Source organism: Scatophagus argus, chromosome 14 (assembly GCF_020382885.2).
Source record: "Scatophagus argus isolate fScaArg1 chromosome 14, fScaArg1.pri, whole genome shotgun sequence".
Taxonomy (NCBI): domain Eukaryota; kingdom Metazoa; phylum Chordata; class Actinopteri; family Scatophagidae; genus Scatophagus; species Scatophagus argus.
In genome coordinates, this window is record NC_058506.1 from 2,838,065 (window position 1) to 2,850,870 (window position 12,806).

The following is a 12,806-nucleotide window of genomic DNA, read 5'->3' on the forward strand; positions in this document are numbered from 1 at the left end:
AGTGAATATTTATAGGTCTATAAAAGATTCAATAACACACATCTGTGTGCGTATGCTTTGGTTACATGGCAAATAAATAGAAACATTGCCGTCATGGGAGTGGAGGATTTCCCACATTTGTTTACCTGTCAAAATAAAACAGCAAATGAATAAATAGAGGGTGGTGGAAAACCATGCACCCTGGGCTGCTGGAGCATCCAGGGCATACTGTGAGATATAAGGTGAGGTCAGTAAATCACCGCATAAAGAGGTTTATATGTATAACAGAACTGCTGCTCGGTTCAGTGCACACACAGGCAGAGTCACGCATTCACACACACTCTGCTCAAATAAACAAGCAGACAGAGAGTAGGTCTCCGTCATGTGAAAAAGGGTGCCAGATGGCTCTGTCGGAGGTGGTCAGCGAGGATGAAGCGGGTGAAGCCCCCTCAGTGAGCTTACGTGAGATCATCCATGCGCACACACATTTACCCTCTTACACAAGACAAGTTATTACTGCAGAGGAAGAGGAGGAGAAGGAAGAAGAAGAAGTGTTTAAGTGAGGCACAGCTGTCTTTTCAGGAAATGCCGGGTGTTTAAATCTAAGTCTTTAATCAGGTTTTATTTTCTAAGACCTTCATGCAAGAACGGACTACGTTCATGTGAGACGGCCTGTTATCCAACAATAAGCTCCAAGGTGGACAGACGGTATAAACGTAAAGACACTGTAAATTACACAGGCATTAATAACCAAAACTTAATCATCAAATACAACCATCTTGCACTCTTTATTGTCCTGCATATACGCCCAGTCACCAAGCCACTCCCATGATAACCTGGCCAGGAAATTAAATGTGAGTGAGTGAGTATAATCTTTATTTATTTATAAAGAACCTTTAAAAAGAGAGTTTACAAAGTTCTTTGTGAGAGAAAGCAAAAGCGGGAAACTCAATAGGGCAATATAGCAACAGAAAGCCAAACAGCAGGAAGACCAGATTTAAGGAAAGTTTGAGTAATTTTAAAACAAGAAGAGATAAGATTCAAAATTTCAGTATAAAGAAACAGCCCAACAAATAAAACCTGAAGAAACACAACATCAACGTTAATTAAAAGTAAATAAATAAAAGTAAAAAGAATAAAAGTAGCAAAAAGACAACACATTGATCAAATGTATGTTTCACCCAAAATGCTGCTGAAATTCAAACTGGGAGAATCAATGCTCCGCAAATTTACAGTGTTCACAGTAACTGAGTCAGGTATCAGGTAAATGATGTGCTGCCGCTTCAGTCCACAGACTCCAACAGTCACATTACAATGATAACCCGTGAGAAAATGGAAACTTAGGCCGGGCCACTGGATAAATGGATTTCTCTGACAGAAACCAGAGGTGGAGAGAGTCCCAAAATAACCTGCTCAAGTTTGAGTACTCATCTAAAGTTTAACTCACTCACTTTCCTCAACTTCTTTTTTTTGTTTGTTTGTTGTTTGTTTTTTTTGCTTAAACTTAGAATTAAGATGTTCTTTGAAATTAAAAAAAGTTAAAATTCACAAGCTGTGCTTTATATATTGCAGAACATTAAGGATGAGTTCAGAGAGCCAGTGCTTACTGTTACACATACAGAACACAGATTAAAAAGATTAATTCAATGATCTATTGTGTTTATATATCAACGTTAAATTGTCCATGACCGTTCTTACTTATAAAAACTTCATAATAATATCAATAGGATGGTTACAAATTGAACCAGCAAAGTATGGGTCAAATGCTCAGCCCTCCATTTGCCATAATGTTACTAATGAAAGTGCTCTTCATTCAACCCTGTCTGAAGGAAATTGTGTTTACATGCCGCAATATTTGGCATGTTGTAAAATGTTGGTACTGAAAAGCAGCAGTAAAATGTTCACTTTTTTAGGGCACTTGATTAAGCTCAGAGATAGATGGCGTTTTTGATTTAATACAGAAAAAGACAACAGTGACTTGAAGCTCAAGACATGATGTGTTTACTTTATCAATGTATAACATGTTAGCACAGTCTTTCCTTAAAGTAATGTTAAGGAAATATTAATGCAATATTAATGGAAACTGTATAATAACCAAAAAGTCATGTTGTAGCAGCAACAGATAGAAATTCTTTATGAAGGTGTTTTGAGATTATTTTAAATGGCATAACAAGTGACAGGATTAAGACTCCAAATAAATAAATAAAACATAAAAGGTGGAAATGAACTGCCTGCTGTGAAAGTGGAACAGCAAAGGCTAAACCCTGCTTTATCCTGACAGTTGCTAAAATGGCAGAATCATTTCAGATTGAGTGCTGCTATGAGACAAAGTTTTTTTCTTGACCATTTGTAACCCATTTTATCCATGCTTTGTTTTTTTTGTTGTTGTTGTTGTTGCTGTTTGTTTTTTGTTTTGTTTTTTAACCTGTCATGGTATTTTAGCTTCCATTCTGCAGCACTCTTACATAAACGTGCAGTATTATCCTTATACAAAATGTGTATCATACACAACTGATAACTATAACTGAGCATAAAATTTCTATAGTCACGGTTGGATTGTAACTTATTTTTGTACTATATAATTATGTAAGTTAGTCACTGTAATCAGCCTAGATGACATTGTAAAAAATGTGCAATGAGCCTGTGTCTCCATTGTCGAAGACTACTTGTTTTCAATTACATCTTCAAAAGGAAACAATTGTAAAATTAGTAATTCGTGATACCCAGTGGTCTATCAACTCATGAAAAGTGCAAATGACATAATTATTAATTCAGATCTGTGTTCTGTTTCATTCTTTGTAATTACAGTGTTAGAAGGGTGTAGTTTGTATATATTATTTCATACTCTCAGTAGATATTGCACGCTCATGGAAAATGGAGAACAACTGATTAGAACATCCTGGTTGTAATTTCTGTAAATTCTTAAGGTTTTGATAAGAGCTTCTAATGTTGTTTACATATTATCCCTTTTGTTTAAGCTCAGAAAGACCTTTTCAGCATTGGAACACATAACAATACAAAAACCTAGAGAGCAGAGCCTCAAGGCAACAGTGTGGTTAAAGTAAATACACCTGATTCATATTAGAATCTCACTTGAGTTACAGATTTACATCTGTTATGTAATGCAGTTCATACGCATGCTAGCATAATTAAACATAGTTCTATATTTAGCAATAATTAGCGCAGTAATGAAATATGCAGTGAGTATAGCCATCTTCACAGCTTTGACTTCTACAAATGGAGTATTACACACTTGCTGACCTGACATGGATACAATGCAGGTGTGTAACCTTATTTTCCCTGTTGTGGAACTGTTGGTTGAATAGCATGTCACAGGCAAGGTCTGAGTAACATTTATATTACAGGCTGCATCACTTGTCATCACGGAGGCATAACAGCGCTCAGTGGGAGAAAACTGCTTGATGTAAGCAATGCATGCCACTGGAACTGGAGGCCAGAACACATCCACTAGGACAAATACAGGACTTTACAAGACTGGGCTTCTTCTCTCATGTCAATAGGATAAGAAAGCTCTGGGCTGACAAGGCTGTCGTGCCTGTCTCTCAGTTCCGACATATGAGCAGATGTACAGTGCTGTGATTTACAACCTGTGAGAAATGGTAAGTGAATGTTTTATTGATAGCCTACCTACCGTATGCAATTGGTCACAGTAGTGACAGTCTGCCAAACTCACTTTTAACTAATTATACATTTCTATGGAAGTTGAAATAGCCTAACATGCACGGCAAGAGAAATAAGTACTGATTAATGTTTTTATTTTCTGTGCAAGAACCCCAGGCCACTGCTGGAAGGATCATTTAGGAACTTACAGCAGTAATTCACAAAATAAATCTATAATGTTATACATCATCATTTTTATTACATATGATTTTCACTAAAATTCATGTTAATTGTGATATGGCCTCTCGACACTTTTCCTTCCTATAATTTTAATAAGGTAAAGTGGGTCTGTGGTTTTTAAATATACCTTGTTGCTTCTCTCCCATCTCACAACACATAAAAGACGGGAGGCTGGTGGTTTCCTATCTGAGCTCCCAGCTGCTACCAACCTACAGTACAGAACAGCCACAAGTAGTAAAAACCTCCCACATCGTGTCAACTATAAATTCTTGTCTGAGTGAGTGATGCTTTCGGTAGCTATGGAAACCTAATATAATACCCTACCGCCACCACCCTCCTTCCCTCCCTCTCCTTCCCTCCCTCCCTCTCCCTCTCTCTCTCTCTCTCTCTCTCTCTCTCTGCCTGTGTCTCTCTCCCCCTCTCCATCCACACCAAAGCTCTTTAGGTACTTTGCGCATGTACGGCCAGTCAAACCGAACATTGCATCGACTCCAAGATGGCGAAAACACGTCTGGTTTGCCTCCTGACTCTCCTCTCAACTCACTGTAAGTACAAAAAATCTCGCTAAGTGGCTTTTATTTTCCCCCTTTTCTCCTCGAGGAACGTGACCGTCAAATGCTATTTACTTCTGCATCTGTTTGGTCGAGATTTTACACCAGCCTGAGGCAAAAAATAGACTCTGCCTCAGAAGTAACCCTATCTGGATGCAACTAACGTTAAACTCAAGCCGGACTGACAGCCACGCCAGTCTCTCAGACGCTAAGTGAATATAGTTAGTAATTCTGTTAACGAAATGACAAATGTAGTCGCCATTTTTGATTCAACTTACTGTCAACGCGACTGGGCAACGTACGGTAGAGAGATTGTTTTGTGCAGCTATTGTTTCTCAAATCCATCGCTTACTCTTCCCCACTGTTTCGGTCGGAGAATTGCCGCCGTGTGTAAAATAACAAAGTGTATGGATGTAACTTTAGCCACGTATTAGCGTAGCAGAACTAACGGAGCAAAATTCACAGCTCTTTCATCAGCTCAATTAGCGGCGCATATCAAGCCACCACGTTTCTCGTCCTCACTTTGAAAAAGTTTCAGCCTCTTAAGTTTAAAGAGAGAGACAGAGTTGTGTGTCGGTGAATTAAATATGAAACAAGGCGGTTGCGTAGCCCGTGCCGTTAACTATTTAACGTGGGTTTGGAGCCGTGGTGATGGCCGAGATGTTGGAAGTAGTGATGCGAGATAACGGTTTTTTTTCCTGCGGCGGAATAAAGCAGGCTGCCCGCGGGAGGAGCCAGCCAGGCCAGCGAGTGTCCTCTACCCCCTCCTCCTCCTCCTGCTGCTTCCCATGCTGCTGGACCCTCTCGCACAGGACCAGAGCTGAGCTGGTAAACAGAAACAGCCGTCGGAAAATCGATTCGTCTCACTGTACCAGCCTTAAAGCCCCCGTATCCCAACTTTATCGGTCCAGCAGTTAGAAGCGCTAAAAGTCACTTGAGAGAGTGAAGCAGTGACTTGAAATTAACACGAGAGCCCAAATCCCGTTTCATACTTTATTAAGAAAGTATTATTATACTTATTGTTTTGTGTATTTGGAGGATGGCAGAGTTACATTTTCAAACATTTACTTTAATATTTATGCTGGTTTTAATTTTATAAGGCTGTTGGTGAAAAGCGAGGAGGCACTTGTTGCTATACCATGCGGCCATTTGTTGATAAATCGAGACTGTTTTATTTGTCTTTGCTCTTGTCTTAGAGCCTTTCAGAGGCTCCCAGCTGACCCCAAATTAATACCGCAGTTTAACTGAAAATTTAGGACCGTGTAAAGCTAGTTTACAGACAGTGTAAATCTAGATTTGCTTCAGCTTGCTTAAAAAGAGTGGGAAATTATTCATTCGTTCGTTACATCCCTGATACAGTCCGTATATTTTACACTTGGCAATAGATTTTATTGTCTGAAATCCTGCCTTATTTTAGGAAATTATTTAAAAAGCATCATTAGGAAGGTGTAGGTTATTGATTTGACCTTTGCTTTGAAATTTAACTTTGGTTTACATTACATTTATATTTTTACAGTCAGTGTAATAGTGTAATAAAAGTAAGTTTATAAAATGCATTTTATAAAAATGCATTTCCAAACTTTTTTTTTTCTTTTCTTTACGCTGTGATCAGAATTTTACCAACACAGTACTCCATGAAACGTGGTGCTTGTTGTTCTTTGGTTTCCCTTTGGACATAGATGAAGCAAGATGTGTGGGGACAGACATGCAGATCAAAGGGAAGTAAGACATAAGAACCTCCTGTGATCTCTCAAGTGTGTGAACTGGCTTATTCTCTGTGCTTTAATTGGGAATAGCAATGGAGCTTGTTTGAAATCTGTTGCTATACTATCAACACTGTCTCTCTTGACATACCTCGAGGCTGTGTGCTCATTTTAATTTTTTTTCTTTTCAAGCGATATATTCAAAGGCAGCACTCGTAATGATGTCCCTCCAAGTAAAGCTGTGACAGGGCATGATAGCAGCACAATTGACATTTCAGGGGTGTGTGTGTGTTTGGTTGGGGGGGGCTGGAGAAGATTTAAGAATTTCTTTTGTCTTGCCTGGACAGGGCTTAAGCATGTGGCCGACTGGCTCCCAGCCAGCATTGCCACTGTCTTTAGATACAGGACAAATTTGGTTGGACTAAAGCTGGCCGCTGGCCGTGTTATGAATTACTACTTGGTGCAGATAGGCTCTGATTACTAATAGGTACTGACTGTAATTAGAATGCTTCTTGTATTTTGGAAAAGCTCTGCTCCAAATTCAGTTTTTGATGTCTTACAAAGAGAGTAAGAAATTCACAGAGAAATCAGCGAGTCGTTTGCTCTTCTTTTTGTTCTTTAGTTCACACTTATTTCTGTGTTTGTGAGATGTTTGCCTTGTTATTTTCAATTCATGACCTTCTGTGGGTAGTCATCATCTTAATGGCCATGTAACCCCAGCGATTCCAAATGAAGGCTAAGCCCGGTATGGCTGAACACAGAAATATCAGTCCAGTCATCTGTCAGCACAGCGAAAGACAAGGGCCATTGTTATTTTAAGTACAGCGGACTTTCCATTCTGATACAAAGGAATGCACTGAAATTTTCCATTGTTGCCTTCACCTGAGCCATTTCACTTAAAATATTCCAAAGAAAGTGGTATGCACTTTAAGCGGACATCTGCCAGAGCACTCCTGCCAAGAAGATGGCCAAGATATGCGGGAGCTTGGAAGATGCTCAAAGTGGATTAGTACTGAGCAAATATAAACTTCGAGATCACTGCCTTAACTCTCATAAGAAACACCTGTGGAAAGCGATACATTTCAGACCTCGATCAGATTTTTAAAAATGTGTAGCTGAACAAAAAAATCTAGTTTTGAAAACCTGCTCATTCACAATTCATACCTGACTCAAGGAATGCATATATAGTTTCAGACACGATTAATCAGCTTTCGCACTTGCTCAAGTGTTGAAATTGATTTTTCTTCCCTTGCAATTGACATTTTTATGACTTGACGTTATCTACGTTTTCTCTCACGCCTGTCGGGATAATCCAATTCGAGCCCCCTCTTTATCTGAATGGATAAGATAAGGGAGAAATCTGTCCGCTAGATTGTTGTTGAGCCTCCCTGTGTTCTCTGCTGATAAGTCATTGCATCACCTAGAGAGCTTTGAATGTCCGCTAACCCACATGTAACGGAGGTGCTCTTCGGGTGACGTTGCTCAGCACACTTTTCAAACATTTGTCTAAATTAGGATCAAGTGCGGGCATAGCTGTTTGGCATGGCAGGAGTTGGTGCGCCCCAAGATAACTGTGGGTAGAGGCTCCCTTAGGAGGTGCATGTTGTCAGATGTTTCCCTACCCACCCAAAGCTTGTGAGCAAATGTTTCGAGCCCTCTCTGAATGGCATGTATGGCCCCTGTGGGCTAGTCACATACAGCCTGACATTTTACTGCAGAGACAGTAAATGGCAGAGTAAAACAGGGACAGACAAACAGAAAGGAGTCCCTTGCTGCTGAGCGTTTGTTTGTTACAAGTCAGGACTTATTATCTCCAGACACCCCTGAGTGAGAGGTGTCAGTGGCATAACATATTTATCATATTCCCCTTTACACAACCTGTTCAAGGCAGGAATGTTACATCCTTCTTGCTGTTCTTTTCTTACACGAAATGGAGGGACATTGTTGTTCTAGCTGAAAGCCGACATTGCAGGTAGGAACAGAACTGAACTGACTTCTGTGTGAAAAGGGTGAGACGGCAGGATGGGACTCACACTGTGACTTGCACTGTTTTGTTATACATCACACCTCTTTTACATTCTGTTTAAAATCACATACTGGGCCTGCATTATGCTGGTCTTGTTCACTAATGATTACTTTCATTATAAATTAATAATTAATTCATATATTCATATCTATAAAATGCAAAAAAATAAATAAATAGATCACAACTTCAAAACCCAAAAGACTATTCATTTACATAAATAACAAACATTTAAGAAGCTGGAGCCAGAAAGTGTTATGTTCAATTATGAAAATAGTTGACAGCCTTGCTTTCTTTCAATCATCTAATCAATTGATGGACTAATCAACACAGCATGAGGGATCTCCTCTGTTTAAAAAGGCCTATAGTTGTCATTTTTATCTCAACTCATATGTAACAGCAGGAACGACTTCTGCAGTAACCACGTTTTGTGTGTGTGTGTGTGTGTGTTTATTGCCAAACAGAGTTGTGTAATTACTTTTACACAGAATTTTGTAATAATTTGTTGAATCAGTACAGTCAGCCATGTGGATATCTGTGCAACAACAGTCCCTCCATGGGATAAAGTCAAAGTAGCACATGGCCCTTACTGTGGAATGACCCGAAACAGCTGAGCAGGCGTGGGTGGTGGTGTTTTGAGCAGCGTCGCAGGCGTAACCAGAAATATCTGCTGCGTCCCTCCCAAACCTGAGTGCGTGTGTTAGCAAATGCAGCATTCCAAATAGAAAACACATGGAGGCAGAAACCTTCTCATCATATGTGCACTGACTAACAATCATAACCACCTGTTTTCCTAAGAGATAAAAGCAACCCCTGTTGATGAGCTGGCTGAGGTCAGAGCAGAAAGAGGGAGTTGTGAAGAAAGCTCAGCAGTGTTGCTCGTTGAAAACAAGCTGGGAGTGACGATGTATCTCCTGAGACAGAAATCCATTTTAACCTGAAACAGAGAAGGATTCAACTCCCTCTCCTGCCTTCATCATTTCTTTGCAGTAAGCTGCAGCAGATGCTGAGATTGAAAGGCAAAGTAACGTGCTCACGTTCCAGAAATGGCAATGGCATGTGCGTGCTTCAAATGTCAATAAGACTATCATGTGAAAGAACCATCGGTCATAAACTAGAACCGGCCTCCAGGCAGTGCGTACTGGCCAAAAACTCCATATGAAAATTTTACTATGGTCTTGGTTCAGGAAAGGAATGTTTCTTGTCAGGTTTAAAATGTGTTATAACACAGATTTCCTGCCAGAGACCTGGACAAGAGGGATTCATGAGAAAAAGAATTTAACTACCATCCTGTTTAGGTTAATACGTTTTTGGAAATTATGGCACGTCTCAAAAGAAGGGTAAAGTGGTTTTGTTTGTTTTGACAAGACCTTATTATTTGCTGTTTAGGCTACTGTAGATCAACAGGATAATCTCCAAGATGCCTCTGTACTGGCTGTCTGAGCTTAGGGCAGCAAGAGAGGTTTCCTGTTTGATGATTTTTATCTGTGGTCACATGATCCCTGGAGGGAGGAAGTGCCATAGCGGTTCTCCTGCTCATGTGTTCACTGGATACCGACGGAGTACATCAATAGGTCAAAAGAGACCGCCATCGATCAAACATTGGGACGCTGTCAGCTTAGTGAAATAATTAGGAGTTTCATTAATGACATGGCAGAGGCAATGAACTACATGTGGCTGAGCCACTGTCGCACTGAAAGGAAAAAGCTCGAGGCTGTGCTCCCACTGAGAGTCATAACCAGATAATCGCTCTGGATTCATCTTTGTTTACCAGGCTGTAACAAAAGGGCAATTACTGTCTAAAAATAGCCACCAGGCAGAGTCATCTGACAACCTCAGGTGTTTGATCACAGTTCATTCCAAACCATCGGGCACCCCATTAAAAACATCCCTTGTGATAATGATCGTAGACAAAACTTATATAGTAATTTATGTAGCTCAGTGATATCTTTAATAAAGTTTTTTGTTGCTTTTCAGGTCTGAAAAGACTTTTTATTTAAATGATAAATAACAAACAATGGAAATGAAATAAAATAACATTACTGCTCAGTTTGACAAGAGGTTACTTTGAGATTTTGAAGGACTAATAACGGGAGAAACCACAACCAGGTGAGCTTTATCAAACTAAAATATTAAAATCATCTTGAAAGGTAGCCAGTGTCTTCCTAAAAGCTTTGCTGCTACATTTTGAATGGGCTGGGGACAGCAGACAGGCTTCCCTGTGTCGTGTCCCCGGTTAGTATTTGACAGAAAAAACTGGAACTGGTCTTGAGGTTACTGACTTGAGTAACCTGAGACATGAGACATTTTCACCAGAAGATACATTCAACATACTATACTTGGAGTTGCAGTAATGAAAGGAAACAGAGCAAGGAGACCCCAGGATGTCAATGACATTGAGGACATTTACTGGCAAAAAGAACCTTGTGCATCTTCCTGTCTTGTTTATCAGAAATTAGATCTTAATTTTTGTTTTAAATTCAGTTTATTTTTTGTAAATGTCACTCTTTGGATTATATTGAGCCAGTGAAATAGAATTCAACTCATCCGATGACACGTGATCATAATAAGAAGATAACAGGTGTGCTTTGCGATTACAAACATAACTGATTGTAAATGTGTGTTACCTTGGAGACAAGACCCCGACTCTCCACCTACATCTCCCAGCGATGTGGAACATAATGTCCTGCCTGTCCGCACAGGTTGAGGAAAAAGAAGAAAATGGCTTATGGCATTTTTGGGTGCAGGTTTTGGGGAGTTTTCCTTTTGGGGAGTATCACCTCCTTTGCATGATGATTAGGTGGATCTGGCTTACAATTTCAGAATACAAATTTTTCACTTTGGGGGGATAACAGCCTGGATTATGAAGATCTTGTGTGGAGCTGTACCTATGACCCATAGCAATGCTGCAAATAAGATTGGGATACTACAATCTGTTTTTACAACAAGAGCTCCTTCTGTTAATTTGTGCTTGAAGCTCATTTCCTTTTCTTACATCTGGTTGCTTGTAATTAGGAGGTTTCCACCTCCACTTACCATCTCCAGGTTCTTGTCAGGCCTGTAGCATGCTGCTGTGGAGGTGGTAGAGCTGTGGATGCACCTGTCTGACATGAAGTGACCAAAATAAAAAGCACAACATCTAGTTAGTTAAATAATTTCATGCACTTGCTTTGATGTCCATGATTGAAACTAGGCTGTTTTAGAGGTGTTCATGCTAAGGGTTTGGTGGGAATTCAGCCAGTTTAGCAGTCACTAAATGTCAGATAAAGGACTTCATGTGAGTTACTGGCATCCTATGGGAGGCAGTGCAAAATGGGTTCAAAACAGCACAGCATGGAAAAGATTAATAGATGAGGCTTGGTCATTGAGCGAGACCCAGACCTTGATGCTCTCAACTTAAAAATAAATAAAATGAGGAAATTATTTATTACATGCTGGCAAGCCTGGCATTTTCAGACTCAGCAAGCACCAAATGTAGCTTAGCAATAACGACCGTGTCCTAAAATGAAACACCCTTCTAATTGAAAAGAACAAACCAATCATTTTTCTTAATGTCAAAGACTGATTGTGGTCTTTCTCTCTGAAAAGAGAGACTCAGTCGCTCCGCTCTTGGCAGGACTGTCTGCAGAGAGAGGATTTCAGAGTGCTTAGGGTAAGACATGACACAGAAATCTTGTTGCTCATCCAAATTACTTATTAGTGATGATTAACTTGTGTGTGTGTGTCTGTGTGTGTGTAAGAGCAATAATGGTATTGCTGTGGATTTCTCTGTAAAATGTTTCTTGCTGGCTTTGTAGTTTTAGCAGTTCAGTATGACATTCACTATTGAGGTACAATAAGGTAAAAGATCAAAATCAAAAGATTTTGAGGGGCATTTGCAACTACTGAACAGAAATAGACAGGAAAAAGGAGAGAGAAAGGGATGTGACACACTTCAAAGGTCACCGACTGGAATCAAACCGGCCAGTGTTTGTGACCATGAGGTATGCACCGTAACCATTCAGCTTCCAAGGCCCTCCATCTGCAGTCATTTATAACGCCATCTCAAGTTCAGCTTAAAATAATAAAGAACATTGCTGACCGTGAAAAGAAATCACAATTAGATTTCGGTTCAGATGAGTGTGCTGTAGCTACTTTAGTCTGCTGGGGAGTTTGATTCTTTGGATATTTTCAATCTAATGGAATTGATGTCACTTGTGATATGTCACAGGACATTACACTTAAGAGCACAGGAAGCTTTTCATATTTGACCCAAAAGATAAATTGTCTTATATTATATATTCAAGGAATAGTTTGACATTTTGGAAGAACCACTTATTCTTTTTTGACAGAAAATTAAATGAGAGAGTTCTCATTACTGTCTGCACTAAAGCTACAGCCAGCATTTTAACTCTGCACAAAGACTGGAAACAGGAGGGCACAGCTAACCTGACTCTATCCGGTGGTACCAGAATCCACCAGAATAGCACCTCCAAGTGTTATGTTTTGTTTGTTTTATCCATACAAAAACACAAGTGTAAAAACAGCAGTTCTGCATTTTACTTGGGGTTATTTGAAAGATTACTTCTTGGGTGTGACTTACTGGAGTCTCTGCTGGTTTCCCTGGCAACTGCTCAGAGCCAAGAAATAGTTTGTCACAAAACCCCCAGTTCTACAGATAAATCAAACAAGATATAATGTGAACTTTAG

At 39.8% G+C, this 12,806-nt stretch overlaps 1 protein-coding gene across 2 annotated transcripts in view; it reads left to right on the forward strand.

The window, feature by feature from the left end:
* Positions 1-4,233: 4,233 nt before the first annotated feature.
* The window catches only part of jam3b (junctional adhesion molecule 3b), a 32,570-nt gene continuing 23,997 nt past the window's right edge, over positions 4,234-12,806 (forward strand). The window contains exon 1 of one of the 2 annotated variants that reach the window (XM_046411110.1): positions 4,234-4,385. In XM_046411110.1, coding sequence (XP_046267066.1) covers positions 4,337-4,385 — 49 coding nt within the window. In that variant the 5' untranslated portion in view covers positions 4,234-4,336. Of the gene's footprint in view, positions 4,386-5,200; positions 5,220-12,806 lie in introns of those variants that run through there. The other variant, XM_046411111.1, reaches the window with a different exon arrangement.